Source organism: Pteropus vampyrus, unplaced genomic scaffold, assembly GCF_000151845.1.
Source record: "Pteropus vampyrus isolate Shadow unplaced genomic scaffold, Pvam_2.0 Scaffold1, whole genome shotgun sequence".
In the NCBI taxonomy this organism is placed as follows: Eukaryota; Metazoa; Chordata; class Mammalia; order Chiroptera; family Pteropodidae; genus Pteropus; species Pteropus vampyrus.
In genome coordinates, this window is record NW_011888782.1 from 20923692 (window position 1) to 20944654 (window position 20963).

The window sequence follows — 20963 nt, forward strand, 5'->3', positions numbered from 1 at the left end:
CCCAGTGATGGACCAACAGAATGGTGTACTGACTAGTTTCAGGCCACTGTCTTGAAGTGGTTAGTAATGACGCAAAAACCACCTGGTGCATGTAGTTATTTTTAATCGTATTTCTTACTATTTTATTATTTTGCACAAGGGTCTTATAGCGGGGAGGAGAGTAGGTGACCTTCAAGGGCTTGCAATCTAAGGACTCCCTGTTCTGATAGCCAAGAACATTTCCCACAGATGCAGTACCTCCTGTAGCCACACCTCCTCCGCCTCTCCAAACCTAAGGGATTTGGAAGGGCTTCCCATCCAACTCCGTACTTCCCCAGTCCCTTCGTGGCCGCTGCACGAAGTGACACCATGCTTGCCTTCCTGGATGAAGTTCTCAGATTTAGGTGGCTTGTTTTTGCTGGTGCTTTTCGAAAATTGCTACCTCCGGGCACTTTCCATGCCTTCTCTTTCCATCTCACTCAGCACTCATGCCTGTTCAATCCAGAGTTTCACTCGAGGTGGCGGGAGGGTGTTTCTCCTTCCACTGGAAGTATCTAGGATCTGCCACCATTGGGCCCCTGCCTGAGCTCTGTCTCACGTTCTCTCGCTCTCCTTCTAGGACTCAGGGTGGAGTTCATGTTCATGAGGGTGGTCTGGCAGTGACTTCTCCAGTCCTGATGTGGGTCCAGGTAAGCACGGGATTTCTGTTCCTCTCCTGTCCCCAGCTCATCTCACCAGCAGACCTAGCGATTTGCTGGGAAGCCCAAAAGTAGCAGCTCATGAGAGCACCTGTTGAGACTAGGGTCTTGTGGGGGAATAGAGTCTGCATGGTTCCCAGGGCCAGCCTCAGCCTCAGCTGGTGTCAGTACTCCTGAGCCGAGCACTCACAAAGGGCTTCAGGTTCTGGAACCATAGCAGCTGGCAAGCCCTGCCAGTCACCATCTTTAAAATACCACAGAACAGATCTGTCCCTAACATTACAGTAGCCCCCGTACCCTGAGATTCAAACACAGCCTGGGGTTCTTAGTGCTCAGCCCCTAGACCCCTCATTTCCAAGGGCAGGGGCCTGCTTAATAGAACGATGGCTTGTGATCTTTCTCACTGGGCTCAGATTGATCCCAAGCAGGCCCACCCACTCTGGACCATTGAGAGGGGACATGGCTGTTGCCGGATCCCGGTGACCCGTGGGGTTACAGGACTAGAGGTGTGGACAGCACAGACAGGTGCTATAGAGCTGCGGGCTGCCTAATATGCCACAGGCGACCCGAGCCCCTGAACTTAGAGGCCAGCCAAGGGCAGAACTTAGTGTGTCTGCCAGAAGCTTTTTTAAGTCTTCCAACACCTATTTAACCAATTCCGTGTACTAAATTCTTTCTCTGAACTAGTATGATTTCTTTTTTATCAGCTTGACTCTGACTCATACTAGAGGATTGGGGTAAAGCATGGATTTCTACATGACAGGCTGGCTGGAATGTACTTCAGAGGGCTAAGCCAGGCTGAGGGGTAGTGGTGGTGAGGATAGAGGTGACAGGCAAGAGATGGTGTCTAGAGGTCCCAGTGATGATGCCAGGAGTCTCTAATAGGCTTAACTTGGGGAGGTGGGCAGTGGGTAGAGGGCCAGACTTGGGGTTGTGGCCAGGGTGATTTCTAATTCTGAAAAGCCCCCAGGACTGGACCTATTCTAGCCAAGCCAGTCCCTGCTCCAGCTATACCCCACTCCCTGCCTGAGGTTTGGCAAGCAGGGCTAGAGTTGACAGCCACAGCCAGGATTGGGGAAGGAGTCCTCCCAGCACAGGGTGGGGATGGCAGGGCCGCAGAAAAGCTCAGGTGGCTTCTCTACCCACAAAGGAAATCCAGCCTGGGGTGACAAATTCCTGCTGTGAAATCTCAGGGGAACTGTCAAGCTTTGATGGGCAGCGCCATCTTTCCCAGTCATGGGGTCTTGCTAGGAAAAAGATTCCAGCTGGATAGTGGAGGGTGAGTGAACGAGGGATTGGAACAAATGGCCACCAGCTCTACCTACTCTCTCTCCAACCTTGCACTCCTGGACACAGGACGTGGGGGTCTGGAGCCTCTTTCTGGTGGGAGCCCTCTACTTTGCTCTTCATTTCTCCATTGCAATGAAGTCATATCACTAATATGGTGGGTTGAAATGCAAATAATAGAAACCAAAATTTGAGCTGCCTTATTTTTGTTCTTCCTGAGTGCATGGAAGTCTCAAATTGGGGAAGCACGAATTGAAGATTGGTAGTTTGTAATTCCATTTATTTAAAATGGTTTTAGCATAGTTCAACTTTTTATTTGATTGATACCTGCTTGTTTAATGAATGTATTCTAGTGCTTACAAATCCCAAGGTACCCATTCCTTCCTCATCTCTGCTGTAATGGCAAGCACTTCCATTTCGGTTTTGAGGCTTTCGTGGTTCCCTGGTTCCGTGGTTCAGTACAGTCATGGGACATTGTGTTTTTCTTCTCAGGCTTTGGACATCATCTTGGAGAAGATGAAGGCTTCGGGCTTCGGCTTCTCTCAAGTCCTCGCCTTATCTGGGGCAGGCCAGGTTTGTCTGCAGCAGCCCCCATGCACCGTGGGAGAACGGATATCTTGGGCAGTAATGCTGGTGCCTAGGTGACAGCTCCCCTAGGGGGAAAGTGCTCATTTTTGAGACTCACTGCACACATTATTTTGTTAGTAAATGTCCCTATAGCTGTTTTGCCTTTGAGGATGTATAGCTTGGCTCCTTGCAGAAAGATCTGAGAGAGTTCTTATGATTCAGCATTGCATGAAACAGGACACTGGGTGAGGGGGAACTGGGCAGAAGTCCTCTGAGGGGATGGAGGGAGCATTTGACATGAATTTATTATGCCTGGGGGCACTAAAATTGCTCTTCTATTTCCTGGAAGTAAAATCAAAGTCAGAAGTTATACTAATGAGAGTAGCAATTTTAGTAGTAGAGATTAGTAATTAGTAATTAGTTATTTGGGGTGTGGTCTGGGGTCTTTCTGTGTCTCCAGAAGGGTGTGACACCCGTGTGTGACCTAATGAACATGTGCTTGGGTTTCTCTTCGACAGCAACATGGAAGTGTATACTGGAAAGTTGGGGCCAGCCAGGTGCTGAAAGGCCTGTCACCAGACCTCCCGTTACACGAACAGCTGCAGGTAAGCGTGGCCAGGTTGTGGAAGTCTGAGAAACTTCTGTAGAGGGGGAAAGGGGTCCTGAAGTCTGGGCCTTTTGCGCATTGTCATGGTATAGGAAGGTGGCTCAGGCAGTAGTCCGGTGAGCATGATCTGCCCTGCCTCCCTGAGATGGGTATACCTGGTGTCTGAAGGGAGGGTCAGGTGCTAACAACTCCCATCACATGGCCTCCTCCTGCCCAGCTCGACTCTGGCTTGTTCCCGCCTCAGGAAACTCTCCTTGGGGCAGGATGGCTCCTGCTGTTGCTAGGAAGGCCAGCCCTGGCTTCTCCTTTACTTCAAGAATCCAAATGCCTCTGCAAATCATAAAGTTGCTCTAGCACTTCTCTGCCCATCTCTGATGTTGCCTGCAGCGCTCAGGCATGCTCACCAGAGCCCTTGACCTCAGGCTTTCCTGGCCAGGCCAGGAAGAGGTGCCCACACCTGCCGTGTGCCCACCAGTCCCGGAGTCAGCAGGCAAAGCCCAAGCCTGAGCCTTTGCTCCTTTCCAGGCCTGTTTCTCTATCAGCAACTGCCCGGTATGGATGGACTCCAGCACCACAGCCCAGTGCCGCCAGCTGGAGGCTGCCGTGGGTGGGGCCCAGGCTCTCAGCTGTCTCACCGGGTCCCGTGCCTATGAGGTAGGCAGTGCCAACCGTGGGCTGGGGACTGGGCCTGGGCCCAGGAAGAAAGTCAGATTGTTAGGTCTTGTCCTCTCTCCCAGGGTGTCTGGGTGGACACAGCTTGTGGCCTGCCCCTGTGGGTCATGATCACTCCCATGTTGTCACCCCTGTGGAGCCAGGACTGGGCATTCTGGCTCCTGGTTGTAATCATGGCTGCCCCGCCTCCCTGTAATGTCCATCAAGCAAGGGCAGGCCTCCTCTTGCATGTTCCCAGGTCAGAGCTGAGGCATGAACACAGCTCTGCTCCTCAAGCTGCTATGTATGGGGAGATGACGGCACCTCAGCTTCAGCTTCTCTAACCTGGGGATAAAGATAGCACTTACATTTGGGTAGTTTTGAAGCAGGTAGGATTTGGATTTTTAAGAATTTGTGCTCTGTTTCCAGCGATTTACAGGAAACCAAATTGCAAAGATTTACCAGCAGCATCCCGAGGCCTACTCACACACTGAGGTTGGTTAAACGTTCATATTTGACTGAAAGTCACAGTCGAATTCCTTTTATAATACTTTAGCATTAATACAGTTTGCGTGTATTGGCAAAACAACACTGATTAACAGCCATTAAAAATGATATATTCAATTTGCTTTTTTCTCATTGTCAGGCTGTTTCCAAAGAGGAGAGAAAGAATAGAATTGTAGGAAAGAGAAGTCAGGGGCTCCCCTATCCAGAAGGGCTGGAGGTCAGGGTCAGGGTGGGAACAGCAGGGACTGGTGTCTTCCTGGGACCACCTCAGCGGGAGATCTGGGTGACCTTAGTGTCTGACCATTCAGTTTCCTGTATGATGAATGCAGGGTGGCTAACGGGCTCCTGATTGACATAATGTCAGTGTTTTATTAGAAAATTTGTAAAGCCGGACCGATACACCCCCAGCTGTAGCCTTTCAACCAGGGCCTGTGTCCCAAGAGCCCAGATTCATTCTTTGATCCACAGTTACAGAAGCCAGCACTTGATGGCCCCTGAGAAGTAGCTCAACACCCTGGGTAATAATTGTCATCTCTGAGTCATTAGGAAATGATCAACTCTTTAATCTTGGAAGTTAACATCGAATTTATTATTTAATGTTTTAAGATTGCTCTGCAGCATTAGCCATGTAGATGGGGGAGGGCGAGGTGGCGGATGAAAAATCCTCTCCAAATTCTGTGAGACCAAGGACGGAGACAAGTGGCGTCGGCATTCTCCCTGCTGGTCCAAGGGCCCATGATTTCCATGTGGAACGCAGACCCTCAGGCGACATTCACAATCCATGGTCGGTCCCTCCACCTCACAGCTGGGGTCTGTGTGACTTCGGAGGGACCAGCTTTCACAGATGCTTGCTCTGAGCCCTCGAGAGTGTCTTTGTTGATTCCAAGTCCTGTGGCCACACCTCTCGCTTCCTTTGTGACTAGATACAGACCACAGAAGTGGTGGAAGGAAATCAGGGCACCTCACTCCTGGATTCCGGCGGCAAACCCGCTGCTCTAAGCATGGCTTTTTCATAGGGCTTGTTGCTCTTTGCTGTTGTTGAACTTGACAGTTTTATGGCCTGTCAGGAACTGCAGAGTGAGGTGCTGTCCCAAGGAGTCAGTTCTTGGTATTCCAGCTACTCAAAATGCTTTCCTCTGGAATACTCACAGTTTCCACTTCTCTCCCCAGTTTAAAACTCTTCGTGCGTGAGTGTGTGTGTGTGTGTGTGTGTGTGTGTGTGTGTGTGTGAGAGAGAGAGAGAGAGAGAGAGAGAGCGGGGGAGAGAGAGAGAGAAGTATTCAGTTGCTTAGGATATACGGAAGTGAGTCATCTCACTGTTTCTTTCTTTTGCAGAGAATTTCTTTGGTCAGTAGTTTCGCTGCTTCCCTATTCCTTGGGTCTTACTCCCACATTGACTACAGCGATGGTAAGGCTTTAGAGTCCCAGGCATGCAGGCAGCCGTGCAGGAGCCTCACCCACCGTGCCGGGGAGGGGGTGTGGCCGATCTTTCATTCCTGTCATCTGTTGCCAAGAAGGGAGTGTCATTATCTTTTGCTGCGTAACAGAGGACTCTAGCACTTAGCAGCTGAAGACCACAAATGCGTATTAACCACAGAGTCGGTATCTGGGAGCAGCTTAGCTGGCTGGTTCTGGCTCATGATCTCTCATGAGAGACAGTCAAGCTGGCAGCCAGGGCTGTAGTCATCTAAAGGCTTGGCTGAGGCTGGAGGATCATGTCCACGGTCACACACACGATCATTGGCCAGAGGCCTCAGTTTCCCCACCATGCGGGGCTCCCGTGGGGCTCTTAAGGGATGGGGGAAGGACAGAGAAGAAAAGCAGAAGCTGCCAGTCATTTCTTTCCTAATCTTGGAAGTGACACACCATCACTTCCACACCCGCCTGCCGGTCGCACAGACCTACGCAGGTACGGGGAGGCGGGGACCTCACCGGGGGTGAGTACCAGGACCCGGGATGAGCAGGGGCCACTTGGAGCCTGGCTCCCACGAGGAGTCGTTTATTGAAGTTTGTGTTCACCTTTGGGGGAACTCGTGAGAGTTGTGAGCTTGTAGATGGTACCAGTGAGGAAGGAAAGCTGGGAGGGGCTTGCCGAAGGAACTCTTGGATGAGTTCTGGACTAAAAGGAGTGACCAGAAGAGGGGAAGAGATGCACAGCAAGAGCCCAGACCTGTGAAAGTGGCTTCAGAAGAGAGTCGTGGAGTGCTCTGAGTCTCCTGGGATTGACCTAAAGGTTGTGAGTGATGTTGTGTGCCGGACGCTAGTCTGGTTTTCAGGGAGATAAAGGAAGGTGACTCAGGAGTGGCCCTTAAGTTTCACTGAGTCTGGAGAAGGGAAGGTTCCTACAGCTAACTCCATGGGACTCGGACCAGCAGAACCTAAACCTGGACTAGCCTGAGCGCCCACCCACGCTCTCCACACCTACCTGGGACTGTTAAGTCCCACAGGGAAGGTCACACCACTGCTACGGTAGGCATTCCAGAGGGTCACGTCCTCAACCTCTGCTGGGCCCTCCGCTTTGCTCCCCTCACTCTCACCTGAAGACTCACCTGACTTACCAGCCATCTAACCTCACGTGGGCACGTGACTCTATCTGTCCCAGCCCCCCTCTGTCTGTCTCCACCTGTGCTCTGGGTTCCCTCCCCTTCCCCAGCCTGAAGAAAGCCTTGGCAGAAGTAGAGGAGGAAGTTTAGAGGCTGAGAGCTCTCCACCAAAAGTGAGAGGTGACTGGAAAGTCCCTGAGGGCTGATCCACATCAGGAGCGGGCTGCCTCCTAGTAGACACCGTGAAGCCCCAGGGGACACAGAGTGGTTCCTTGTCAACATTTGCTGGTAGTTTTCCTCCCCTGGCCAGATCTTAGTGCAGCTTTCCGTAACCCTGGCTTTTGAGCCCGTGAAGACTATTTAGAGGAAGTGATAGGGCCCCGTGTTTCCAAGGGCACTGCTGGCCTCTGGTTCTCTGGTTCCAGCACGACCTGGGGACATCGTCTACGTTCCATTGTACGAGTTTGCTGTGAGAGAATGGTCTGTTCTCTGGCAGATGTGTGCATTTTTACAAAAGGTCCTTTTTTCAAGATGTTTCTATTTTTTGTCTTCTTCCTTTCTTAGGTTCTGGAATGAATTTGTTGCAGATCCAGGACAAAGTCTGGTCACAGGCTTGCCTTGATGCTTGTGCACCTCACTTAGAAAAGAAGCTTGGCCCACCAGTACCGTCATGCTCAGTTGTGGTAGGTCCCTTTTCCAGTGATGCGACTCTAAGAGCTGACAGCTACTACAGCTACTGGGGAAGCAGTGCAGCACACACACACACACACACACACACACACACACAAAACACACACATGCACACACACAACACACACATGCACACACAATTTTCAGTCTATAACGGGTCCCTAATCTCCGGGCCACGTACTGATACAGGTCCATGGCCTGTTAGGAACCGGGCTGCACAGCAGGAGGTGAGTGGCAGGCAAGCCAGTAAAGCTTCATCTGTATCTGCAGCCGCTCCCCAGTGCTAGCATCACCGCCTCAGCTCCACCTCAGATCATCAGGCAGTAGATTCTCACAGGAGCACCAGTCCCTGGTGCCAAAGAGGCTGGGGACCGCTGTATGATAAGACATATAAAGTTAGTTGTCTAGATCAGTGCCTTGCACTGAAGTACTCAGGTGCTTGTGTAGGTCACTGCCTTATGGCAGGAGAGGTGGAGGAGACTTTGGAAAATTCCACTAGGAATTTATTAGAATAGGGGGGAAAAAAAACAAGTCAAAATAACTTCTGGGTGATTGTACACCATAGGAAAAAGTGCACAGAATGTTTCACTTCTTGGGCTAGGGACCACCACTGAAGGTTGAAGCAGGAAATCTGGAGAAAATAGGAAAAACAGCGAGCCTGGCAGAGCACAAGCCCTGTTGCCAGACTGCCCAGGACAGAATCCTGGCTCTACACGAACTGGCTCTGTGACTTTAATCTCTGCCTCGGTTTCCTCATCATTTCATGGTTCCTGGAACAAAGAGCATAATATTACTTTCTATTTCATTGGGCTGTTGTGTAGAATTAAAGAGTCGATACCTTTAAAGTGCTTAAGATAGTACCATTGTATTAGTAAACATTTAAGCATCAGTGTGGCAGCCCATTCAGAAGACACTGGCTGTGAACGCTCTGGTGTGCCCTAGTGGGCCGGTTCATTTCTTGGCTATTGAGGGGAAAATGGAGACGAGAGAGACCTGGGTGCGGCCCTTTGGCATGGAGCACAGGCCACACAGCCGGAACAGCCAGATATCCTGAGTGGGACAGACTGCTGGGTGTGAAGGAAGGAGGAGGGTCCCCAGGGCCTGGGAAGAGTCGTGGAGCTGGGAGGGGTGGGCCATGAGGACTCCCTGTTGGGAGTCCCAGCCACAGACGCGCTTCTCTGACACCCACACTGACAAGCTGAAAACAGCCTTTGCCACCATGAGCAGAGCCACAGAGCCACAGCATCACTATCCAGAGGATGCTGTGAGGCCAGCACACAGAGCTTAAGGAAGGGTGTCCTGCCCCATAGAAGCAGATGGTTCAGGACCCAGGCACACTGCTGCGTGACAGAAAGACAAAAGGAGAGTGAACAGAACACAGCCAAGCCTCTGGGATTGGTATTCCACGCACGGCTTTTAGTTTCATGTGAGATGGAGAGCAATGTTTTGTCCATGGCAGCAGGCTTTGTCTGCCTTATGCCAAGAGCACAGGCCTCCGAGGGGGAGCCTGTGCAGAGACTAGCAGCTTGGGGAACAGGACAGGACCGATTCTGAAATGGTTCTGGATTTTCATTTGTAACGTATGTACCTCATGATGGTGATAGAGAAAACAAGCAAAATGCATGTTTTCCATCATATCTTTTTTTGAAGGTTTTCTATAGGAAGATATTTGGTGATGGATTGTATTGGACCCCACCTCGCCTCCCCCCAGCCCACCTCTTTCACAGCCATCATTACCTGGCGGCAGCTTGCCTGAGCTGCATCCTATTTCCCTCACTTTCCTCACTCTCCGAGGCTTTTCCGCGACTCCACATTTGTGCTCTGCACACCTGGAGTGGCAGGGGTAGCCCTTCGCCAGCAGAAGCCTATGGACAGCTGCTCCCCTGTCCGGTTGCCAGGTAGACAACCTCGGGTCCGCTTCACACAGCAGCTCAGGCGTCGCCCTGTGGCTGAGCCTGGTTGCCCACAGTGCTAACAAGCTCAGCATCACAGCCTTGAATGGACTTTCCTTCCTTTCCTGTTTCACTCTTCCCCACTCCCCTCTCATTTCCTGGGATCATTTCACCAAATAAGCCACCTGCATACAAGCCTGGACTCAGGGTCTGTTTTTTGAGGCAGCTGAGTCCAAGACATCTATCTTGGGGCAGATGGCTTATTCTGATGTAAATCTGAAATTTTGCTGGAAGGAGCAAACTTTTCTTCCCAGACTCCGTTAAATCCCGTTCTTTATTTTAAGCGTTTAGAACGAAGATAAAATCAAGGAAAGGGAAAAAAGTTTTCATAAGTGTACATTCTGAAGACTCAGGTCTGTCCAGGGGGCGTCCTTGCCCTCTGGTCCCACAGCCCCTAAGGGGCCTGGTTCCTGGGGTGTCCCTCCCCGCCACTGCCTTTCTGAGTTTATTTTCTTTAGGACACTGACCTCTGCATTTGTGTATCCAGTTATTCTCAATCCAATTGCTGGGCTGATAGAGGATGCATGTAAGGGTTTATCTACTCTCATGGGTTTGCTTACTGGTGTCTTCTGGTTATTTAATTTTTAATGCTAAATCCAAAACTTGGAGCTTACACAGCAAATGCAAGTTGGGGATTGGTTTGCTCTAGTGGCCTTGAATCTCGAAATCAAGTGGTCTTCAAGGTGGTGAGGTGACCTCGGTTTTATAGTTCCAAACCCATCCTGGGCCCCTCTGGCTTTTCGTGAACAGGTGGGGGGGGCATCCCTGGTCTGCGGTAGGGAGTGAAGCTGACCCAGGACAAGGTGAACCCCCTCGAGTGGAGATTCAAGTCCTGCACAGAGAAAGAGACAGACAGACAGACAAAGAGGGAGAGAGAATTGTTCACTGAGCACAGTAAGGAATTCAAATGCATGCCAGAGTTAGAGACAAAAGGAAAGTTTAATAGAGAAAGAATAACACTCCACACACATCCAGAGACAAAGAGTGAGAGAGAAAGGAATGGAAATGGAATGAGAAAAAGACAGGCAGACCCTGGTGTTGGGGAATTTAGTTTATATGTCGTTCTTAGTTTCTATGAATTACAGTTTAAAGACTGTTGACCTATTTTCCTTTGATGGTATTGGGCGTACACTGTGAAAATATGGGTATGTAGTGTGAAAGGCTGCTGGCAATCCCCAGCCTTTGTTCCATAGGTTCCTCATGGTTTTTGGCTGTAGGGAATGAATGATTGTTTTTATTTTGTGTAAGTACAACTTAAAGACTGTTTTCCCTTTAAGACGTGGGTAAATAACGGTTCGTTAGTAATCCCAGCAGGAATCTTCCTTTGTTCTGTAGGTTTCCCATGGTCTGCAGCAGCACATTGCAGGCTCTGAATACAGCTCGATTTAACATTTAGTTCTCATGCCTCCTCCCCGCATTAGTGCGACTGCAGGCTCCGTGACCTGGAGCCTGTAGCGTGTACCTATGGCCTGAGTTGTAGATGGCTGTGCAAAGCAGGTGAGATTTGCCTCAGCAAGTCAGAGGCTGCTGACTTTTTCTCCTCAGGGAGCCGTTTCTTCCTACTATGTCCAGCGCTATGGATTTCCTCCAGGATGCAAAGTGGTGGCCTTCACTGGGGACAACCCAGGTGAGAACCTCAGGGGATTTCACTCTCCAAGTAGTCCGACTAGGTCCATGCTAGACATTTGAGAATGGCAGCCCAGCCTCTAGGCAAAGCCCTTCTGTGGCGAGGCCCCTCCCTCCCTGGCTGTAGCCTCCACTGCTGAAATCTGACTTCTTGCACCTGTCCCACCTTGTCCCTGACTGCCCTCAGGAGCAGTTTAAGGCTTTCCTCACTGCCCCTCAGGTAAAAATTGATCAGCCATTAAGGAGGGCAGAGCGCCCACCCCTCCCTGTCCTGCCTTTTCTTTTGGAATCGAACATTTCCGTTCTTTCAGTCCTTCCTCTAGGACATGGGTTTTGAGTCCCCTCCGCCATTTGATCTATAGATGTGACTTACTCTGCATCCAAATACTTGTTTTCTTTTCAAAATGAAAATAACTTCATTGAGTCTCATTAGGAATATGTACTAGTTCTTATACCTGCTCTGTCAACCAGCAGAATAACAGGGAGAAGAATAGGCTGCTCTTTAACCCCTGAAGTGTGAGCTTCTGGGCACATTTGAGTGGGAATGGCAAAGCAGCAGCTTTCTCTCCTTCTTCTTGGACTTTGGTTTCAGGCTGACCGTTGGAGATACCAGGCAGGTAGCCCTCGGCACGTTCCTCCCCAAGTCTCACCTTCGGTTTGCTGCTGCCTTAAATAATACTTTAGTTGCTCCTTTGTTAAAACAACACTAACAAGCAAACGGACTAACAAAGGCTCATGCTTTTTCCCCTATTCATAAGGGATACCTCTGCATTATGGAAAAAATACTTAAATACTGACAAACCGGAGGAAGGATGTAAAAATCATACAAAATCCCTTAATCCGTAGATAAGCACAGTTAGAATTTTGATGGCTAGCCTTCCAACCTTCTTTCTGTGTCCATAAATAAGCATGTTTTATTTTAAGCAACCTGGACCATTGTTTTGTACAGCATCATTGTAATGGTTGTCTGGGGTTCAGTTGTCCCAGCAGTTATTCGCTGTTCCCCTACAGATGGAGGTCGGTGTGGCTTCTGGTGTTTGGGCGATGCAAACAATGTGGAGATACACATCCTGTGTTCCTTGTCCCTATAGGATAAGTGCTCAGAGGGGATTCCTGGATCCAGGGCTCCGACATGCACTGTTGATTGCCCCTCCCCCGCAGTGTTTGAGTATGCCTGTTTCTCCCATTTCTCCTTTCATTCAGTCATTCGTTTTCTCGATGTTTAGTGAGCACCTGCTACATGCCAGGCCTTCTTTTGGTTCCAGAGTACAGCAGTGAACAGAGCAGATAAGGATCGATGTTGTGAGCCTCACGTCTAAGGAAGGACACACAGTCAACATAACTTGGCCCCTTTCCACATCACTGGGCAAGGGGAAAGCCCCTCAGTCCCGCCTCACCTGTGTCTTTCTCTGCCATATGTTTCCTGGTGTCTTGACCTGGCCCCCTTGCTCTCTACTCCTGGGACGGCCTGACAGTGGATTGGGAGTTTGGACCCCTTTAGGGAAGAGGTCCCAGCCCACATCAGAGGCCTTCACCACCATGTGACCCCTGGAACCTCCTTTTGGGTCCTCCTGAGCCCTCAGCTCACCCTGTTCCTGCCTCTACCCTTAGCATGTGGATTCAGGTGGGAGGTAGGGGCTGCACTCCCATCTGGCAGGTGAATGCCATTTGCTTTGTGGCTCCCTCATGGTCTCCAGCTAACTAGAGGCTTCCCTCCCATTCTCAGCATCGCTGGCGGGCATGAGGCTGGAGGAAGGTGACATTGCGGTAAGGTGATCTGACACTCACAAGTGGGGCCAGCTCTTTCTGACCTGGGGGACAGGGATTCTGGATCTTGGCAGCATCTTTGCTGCCAGTCAGAAGGTCTGCCGGTCCCAAAAGGCAGCTGAGGGAGGGGATAGGGAGACTCGGGCCCCAGGACCTGCCTACATCTCTCTTAGAAGGTCATTTGCCTTTGCTGTCCCCTGTCTTCCTTGACAATGGCCAATCTTGGTGGAGGAAGGGTCAGACATTGGGCCAGAGGACTGAGCACCCCAGATAAGTAAGAAAGACATCACCAATACCCTCCTGAGTTTAGTGGGAAAGTTACCTGGGGAACCAATCATTACCCACACCATTAGTTCGACGCAATTGTGTTAAGTTCTAGAAAACCAGACTGTGGGATCCATGACACCCTGTATCTGGGGAGCTGACCTTGGACTCACCTGTTGTGGAGGGTCAGAAGAGGTTTCTCTGGGGAAATGGCATTTGATCTGAGGTCTGCAGCATGAGGAGTGAGTGAGGGGCCAGGGCAGGTGGAGCCAGGCTCGGACTGAGGCGCCTATCTTGCCCGTCTCTCCCCAGGTCAGCCTGGGTACCAGCGACACCCTATTTCTCTGGCTCAAGGAGCCCACACCCGCCCTGGAAGGCCACATCTTCTGCAACCCGGTGGACCCCCAGCAGTACATGGCACTGCTGTGGTAGGTTGGGTGGGGAGGAAGGAGGTTCGGCAGGTCTGGCCCCCCCTGGAGCACCCCATGTCATTCTACTAAGCAGTCATTCCACTTGTGGGCAGCTGAGAGCACATGGACTCATTGGGTCTTGCTGATAGCAGAGCTGGGTGGGGGAGAACCCAGGACCTGGAGTCCCCCAGACCCAGCGTCAAATCCCAACCCTACCACCACATCTTGCGTGGCCTGGGTTAGGTGCCATAGCATATCTGAGCCACACTTTGCTCTTAACAGAGGGAGGATGAGAGTGTGCATCCATAGTGTTACAACACGTCTGGCCCATGGCAGACCTTCAGCAAACGGCAGTGAGGACATCCCGCTTCCCGACTGTTCTCATGGACAGGGTGTACTGTGCACCCTGAGCTTCTAAACCTCAGGAACCATTGGATAATACGTAGGTCTAGTAAATTTAGCCAGCCCTTCCCCATTTTCCAGGTGGTACAGTGTGCAGAAACCCCAGCTCCCTGTCTCTCTCTCTGGGCTCTTTTGTGGCAGCCTCCTCTGTAAACAGAGCCCAAGACAAGTGTATTTCCCAGTGACTTCCAGGGGTGTGAGCTGGGCTTGATACCAAGGGAGAGCCTCAGATCCCTGCCATGCACTGGCTGGGGGTTGTGGTCCAGCCTGACCTGCAGCCCCTCTACTCTTCATGGAAACACATGGGTCTAGTCAACAAGCGCTGGATTCCTCCCTCAGGGTTGTGTATACTTTTGCAGCTTTAAAAATGGCTCCCTCATGAGAGAGAAGATCCGGGATGAGGCTGCTTCCTGTTCCTGGAGCAAGTTCTCTGAGGCGCTGCGGTCTACGGAGATGGGGAATGGCGGAAACCTGGGTAGGCTGTTTGGTGATGCCCAGACTCGTGAAGGGGCCGCAGCTGCCTGGGGGTAGGGGGGCAGGGCCTGGGGGAAGCCAAAGGGGGCCTTCTCTGTCTGTACTTCTGCTCCGTGGGCCGTACAAGCTGGTGTGAGACTAATGTTCTGAGCGAGGTGGTGGTCCATGAGGCTGCTCCTGGCTGCCACTCTGTGCCTGGTGTGCAGGATCAGTCTATGCTGCATCTTCTGTTGCTTTCGAAGCCCCTGGTGACAGCATCAGAAGTGGTAGCCACAATGCCTTCTCTACCCTGATGCATCTCCATACACAGCTTTCTGCCCCAGACATAGGGTCCTTTTAGGAAAAGTGCCCAACATCTGGAGCAGGCCTCTTAGCAGGGAGAGGATGTGTCTCCCTTGATCAAACCTGTGCTGATATTCTAGGGTCAGTGGGGCACTGCCCCGTGGCCTGGCCTGCCAGGTGGGAGTAGGGAGCGCTGAGAAAAGCTAGCCTCGGCCTTTCCAGTTGCCCTATGTCCTGCCAGAGAGAAGGAACTGAGAACATTCACAGGTGTCATCTGGGGGTACGGGGCCTCAGGGACAGGGCTGTGGAGTCATTTCACCCTGCTCTTTCCTCAGTCTGTTGAGAAACTCACCTTTTTTTTTTTTTTGACTGCTGAAAGCTTAATCTCTTCCTGGTCTGTTTCAGGTTTTTATTTTGACGTAATGGAGATCACCCCTGAAATTACTGGGCGTTACAGGTTTAGTGCAGAAAACTGTGAGGTATGTGTGTTACTGGTATTTGAGCTACATTGGCTCCATTTCTGAGTATTAAATTTGACAGTCAGCTATCAAATTATGCTACTTTTTGGGACTTCATTCATTCACGCTTCTATTAACAAACAGTTTTGATGTGCCCAGGAACATGCCTGATACTAGGGAGTCAGCAGGATCTAAGACAAGATGCCATCCTTCCTCTCAGAGAGGACTGGAAAACAACTAAGGGGTCTCCTCTGAGCTAATGTGCTCGTACTGATGATCACTAAGCATCATAAAGCCTGTTTCCTTGGTGAACTTTATCCCACACCTACCAAGTACTCACAGATGTCAAGATCGTGAATTTCCCCTTCATTGAAAGACTCTGAGATGGGCGGGACTCGCATTTGTCGGCATTCATTGGTCGCTCTTTAGTTCTAGGCACCTGCTGGTGGTTTTCTTTATCTTTCCTCGTTTACCTCTCATAGCAGCTCTGTGAGGTAGGTAATATCAACAGATGGAGAAATGGGGCTCCAGAGAGATTAAATAACCCAAGTCACGAGGGCATAGATGGTGGGGGGCGGGGCTCAAATCTGGTCTTCTCTGGCCCTGAAGCCACTGTTTTATTCCCGCCCCACACAGTTTGTGGCCTTTTCCAGGAGTGATTCAGTCATTGCTTGCTGCTTTGAACTGACTTTTCTGTAAGATGGTCACCAGAGTCATCACCACATCTTGGGTTGGATGTGAGATATTTCTGATCCTCATGTTTTGGGGCTTCAGTCACTTTGCCAGTAACTGTAACAGAGTTGGCGTTGAATTGTATGGCCGATGGAGGTGTTACATATTAGATTGTAAATGGACAGTGTCATAAGAAGTGTAGGGGGTTCATCTCGATCTCCTGATGGAAGATCAGTTTGGTTTCCATTGTTCATGGAGAGAAGATATGCCCGTTCTCTTTTGCGTATATATATCTAGATATGTCAAGGAGAAGGTAGTTTACTTCATTGATTTGATTAACAGATATGTACAACTGGTGCCAGGCATTGGGGTCACAAAGGAGAATAAAATACCCACGGTCCAGGGAGTCCATCGTCTAGGAGAGGGATGGGCAGTGAACAGGTGAACACACACATATAGGATAACGGTGTATGACATGACTAGGAAGGGGAAGAACAAAGTGCCACATGAGAAAGCAAGGGTGAGCTAGGGGAGTTGTCCTAGATGGGGTGACAGCCTCTCAGAAGAGGTGGACTCAAGATGGAAACTTGAAGGATGAGTGGGCAGACATCCAGGCAGAGGGAGCAGTTTGAGGAACTGAAAGCAGGTGAGTCAGGTTGGCGAAGTGCATGAAGGGGAGAGTGAGAGCATCCATCACTCAGTAGAAAAACTGACCAGGCTAGAGTCGACACCTGTCAGCTTTAGCCTGAAGGATGCCCACAGTTGGGGGTTCCCAGCATAAGCTCCTGACTCTCACTTAGTATTAACTATGTAGCCCAGCCCTAAAACACAGGTACCACTGTTACCTCAGTTTTTTTAAGAAAGAAAATGAAGGTCAGCAAGATTTATGCAACTTATTCAAGGTCACAGAGCTGAATGGCAGAGGCAGAACTTGAATCCTCGGTGACCCGAACTCGCTGGTGCTCTGATTCCCCGAAGCGATACTTCGTGAGGCTATGAGCACATGTGTGTGAGTTGTGTCTTTGTGTGGGTGCGTGTGACAGGCAGTTAGTGGTTCAGGAGCCCAGTTATGCATGAGCTCCATTGGAGGTCTGAGTCATGAGTTCAAATACGGGCTATTGTTTAAAAAGATAACACACACAGAGTGGACGATGCAAGTTCTTCACTCTGTGCCTACTTTTTCCTGGAGACAGGTCTCGGCTTTCCCCAGGAATGTGGAGATCCGAGCACTGATCGAAGGACAGTTCATGGCCAAGAGGATTCATGCCGAGGGCCTGGGCTATCGAGTCAGTAAGTGAGCTTCTAGGGAGCTGTGTTCTAGGGTGGGGGCTCAGGGTCCCGCTTACACCTTGAGGTTCTTGAGACCCTTCTCGGCCTTCAGGCATGGCCTGGCAGGGCATTGTCTTTTAAGGCTCCATTGTAGGAGCCTCATGCAGGAGGGAGGTGGAGCCTGGCTCCGGGTAGTGGGGTGAGAAGGAGTGAACTGGCGCTTGTGGGTGGCCATACACTAGGAGGCAGATTGTTCCTGCTTCTCTGCCCCAACCCCAGTAGCCTGATCTCCTGGCCAGAACCTGTAGGACTTGGAGATTGTTCTGTAACCCTAAGCTCCATCCTGCAGACTGAATGTCCCACGCTGTGGGCACAAAGAGTATGGGCAACACAGGTGGGAAAGGTCTGGGCTGGGGGCCCTGACTGGACCTAGACTTCTAGCCTGGCCAGGCCCCATCTGCCTGGGGGGCACAGTCCTGGGCATTTTATCTGGGACGGGAAAGAGCGGGGATTTAGAGCTGCTGTCAAAAATGAGGTCTGGAATGCAGTGCCAGAACCAGGCTGAAGGAGGCACACAGGGGGAGAAAGGGATTTCTAGGAACTCAAGCTGTGGAATGGGCTGCTTTGGGAGGCGAGTGACTTTTCCTTACTGATGATATTGGAATGGTCTGGCAGTTCTGCGAGGAGTCCAGGTTTCTAAGATTTATTTATCCCTCTGGGCAGCTACTGTTGTCACTGGAGAAGGTAGAAAATGCGTGAAGCCTCTTTGCTTGGTGGCCTCCATGGGAGTACTCCCCATGGGCAATCTAAGTTCTATGTAGTATATGTGTTTGGTCTTTGGACCAACCGAGTAAAAGGATGCTTTAAAAATGAGCATTGGGGAAACCTGAAAACCTGTGAGGCAGCACCTACTGAAGCTGCATGCACACGTCTCTGTGAATGCACAGGGGAACCGTGTGCATGTATGCTCCAGAGATGGACAGGAGACCATTTGTCGTGGCTCTGTGCTTGATAGCCCCATGCGGGAAACAACCCAGTGCCCCTTGATAGTAGATGGAAGAAATGCATTGTGGATCTTCGTGCAGTGTGATTCCGCAAAGAAACAAAAACAAGCCCGCCTCAACCACACACAATAAAATCGATGCATTTCACAAATGGAGCCGAGCAAAAGAAGCAAAACACCTATGATAGGATTCCACATGCATCAAATTGAAAAACAGAGGAAACTGTTCACTGTTGTTGGAAGCCAGAATAGTTAGCAGTTCCCCGTCAGGAGTGGGGGCATGAGAGGGCCTCTGGGGTGCTGGTGATGTTCTAGGTTACACTGGTGTGTTTCGTTTGTGAAAATTTATCAAGCTCTCAGCTTATGATGTGTATGTACATTTTTCAGAATGTGTGTTCAGTAAAAACTTTTAAATGCAGTCATGTGCCACATAATGACGTTTGGGTCAGTGACGGACCACATGTAGGACAGTGGTCCCATAAGATTATAATGGAGCTGAAAAATTCCTATCGACTAGTGATAACATAGCTGTCTTAACATTGTAGCACAACGCATTCCTCCAATGTTTGTGGTGTTGCTGGTATAAACAGACTTACTATGCTGCCAGTCATATAAAAGTACTCTGTCTTTTCTGTTTAGGTATGTTTAGATACACAAATACTTACCATTGTATGACAGTTGCCTACAGTGTTTAGTGCAGTAGCATGCTGTACGAGTTTGTAGCCTCGGAGCCGTAGGCTACACCATGTATCCTGGGTGTGTCGCACGCAAGACCATCCAGGTTTGTGTGTGAGTGCACTGTGTGATGTTCACCTAACAACGCATTTCTCAGAAGGCATCCCCTTGTTCAGCTGTGCGTGATTGTAAATAAATGAGCATTGTAAACATTCTTATTCCTCTCCATCCTACCATGCACACTGAGAAATTCTCCAGAGGTCTTGAAGACTTCAGAAGTTCCCTGAGAAATGAGATCAGGCGAGCAGGGCAGGGATGGTGCTGAGGCTGGCGCCAAGTGCCTGGCATGAAGCGTCCTCTGGCTGTCAGTAGGGGGCCCCGACAGTCCAGTGTGGTGGGAGGGGTGCCGAGGGCAGAGAGATTGTTCTGCTCAGGAGAGGTAATATGATCATGTCATTATTCCCAGCTTCTAAAGTGTTTCCTGTGCAAAACAGCATAAAATTACTTATCCTCTTAGCAAGCTTCAAAGCAGAATCAAACCCGTCTTGCCAGCTCTGCTGGGTTCCTCTCAAACAGGACCTTGTAAATGAATGTGCTTGGAACCACAAAGGGCCATGCAGACAAGAGGCATCATTCTCCCCTCTGCTGTGTGGGTTGACCTGCTCAGGTTTTGTTCTTGATCAGCTATAACCTTTTTAATAGCGTCTAAGGAGAATAAGTAAGACCGATGATCATAATAATGGCTGCCAGCATTTACTAAGCACCTACTGTGTGCCTGGCCTGGTTCTAAGCATTTATTTCTCATTAATAACAGTGCCTCTGAGGTAGGTGCTAGTATTACTCCTGTTTCACAAAGTAGGAAACTGGGTGTTTAGTCACTTGCTCGAGACTGGCAGAGCTTCTGAACCAAGCCAATATGGCTCCAGATGCTGGGTTCTTAACCCCTGGCCTACATCTGCTTTATTTAAGTAAGGAACAATTGCCCTCTTGATGTTGAGATACCACCAACATCAGCTGGGTTGGGTTAAAGCCATGGTCTCTTTTTAGCTTACATGTCTATGTATTTCTTTCTTTCTTTTTTCTTTTTTTAGGTTGATTTATAAAAGCAATATAACCTCATAGCAAATTTCGAAAAATAAAGAAAACTACTTATAATCCCATCGCATTATCCAACCATTGTACCATCTGGAGTTTTTCCTTTATGAGCTTGTTTTTATATAGCCATATAGTCCTATTTCCTTTGTACATACAAACCGTAAAGTTCATCAAAAACCATCTTCATGGTGCTCGCCCTCACGCCCAGTTGTCTTTCTCTGTAATCAGACATAGAGGCTGTTTTTTATTTTCCAACATGGACTCATTCTAGAACATCTTCCCACACCCTAGATTGTTGCCTTAGGGAGCTGACGTTCCTTCCCTTTTCCCAGTCCAGAAGCTTTCTTTTTTTAAAAAAAAAATAATAATAACAACTTTATTGAGATACAATCTACATTACCATGCAACTCATTTACTTAAAGCGTACAAGTCAGTGGCTTTTAGTATACTTACAGAGCTGTTCAACCATCACCACTATCAACAAATGTGTTCTTAATGGCTGAGGATGAAGATGGGGCAGGCCGAGAGGTGACATCGGGGGCTTAAAACATTTATTTAAATAATCACGTCATAAACGAATGCCTTCTCATTGGAAAAGAGTTGAGCAATGCAGAAATGCACAGGTCTAATCTATGTGAGATTACGGAGATCTCTCTGCTTTCCCACCTGCCCCACATCACCCTTACACAGTAACAGTCTACGGGGGAAATTTATTGTATGGGGAGGGCTAGGTCTGCCTTTGGGGCACTTCTAGATTCCACTTTGCCACACCTGCCCAAACACAGTTGCTAAATGTTGGACAGGTTTCTCTCTATCCTGACCGAGTTTATCTGCCTCTGGAGACTTACTAGTTCACTTGTCTTTATAGTACTGGGATGAGCCAGCACTTAAGGGGTCATCTCATCCTAGAAGTAAATGTACTGAGACTTCTTTGCACCGACAACTTTTAGATAGCGTTAGATAAAAATGTGTTTGTTTGCATAGTCAACGTTCTCTCATTGTAAAAGCACAAGTGATGTTTTTTCTTAATCATCTCCTTTTTGACCAGAAATGGAACTATATGTCCTTTGTTAGACTGATGTTTA

General features: G+C 49.6%; 1 protein-coding gene across 3 annotated transcripts in view; it reads left to right on the plus strand.

Moving 5' to 3' along the window:
• XYLB (xylulokinase) overlaps positions 1 to 20963 on the plus strand; it is a 42092-nt gene that overhangs the window by 6627 nt on the left and 14502 nt on the right. For 2 of the 3 annotated variants that reach the window (XM_011366108.2, XM_023537955.1), the window contains exons 3-15: positions 599 to 668; positions 2457 to 2537; positions 3050 to 3136; positions 3664 to 3792; positions 4219 to 4284; positions 5632 to 5704; positions 7404 to 7522; positions 11027 to 11108; positions 12834 to 12874; positions 13451 to 13566; positions 14310 to 14425; positions 15112 to 15185; positions 17030 to 17126. In XM_011366108.2, coding sequence (XP_011364410.1) covers positions 599 to 668; positions 2457 to 2537; positions 3050 to 3136; positions 3664 to 3792; positions 4219 to 4284; positions 5632 to 5704; positions 7404 to 7522; positions 11027 to 11108; positions 12834 to 12874; positions 13451 to 13566; positions 14310 to 14425; positions 15112 to 15185; positions 17030 to 17126 — 1151 coding nt within the window. The remainder of the gene's footprint in view (positions 1 to 598; positions 669 to 2456; positions 2538 to 3049; positions 3137 to 3663; positions 3793 to 4218; positions 4285 to 5631; positions 5705 to 7403; positions 7523 to 11026; positions 11109 to 12833; positions 12875 to 13450; positions 13567 to 14309; positions 14426 to 15111; positions 15186 to 17029; positions 17127 to 20963) is intronic. The other variant, XM_023537975.1, reaches the window with a different exon arrangement.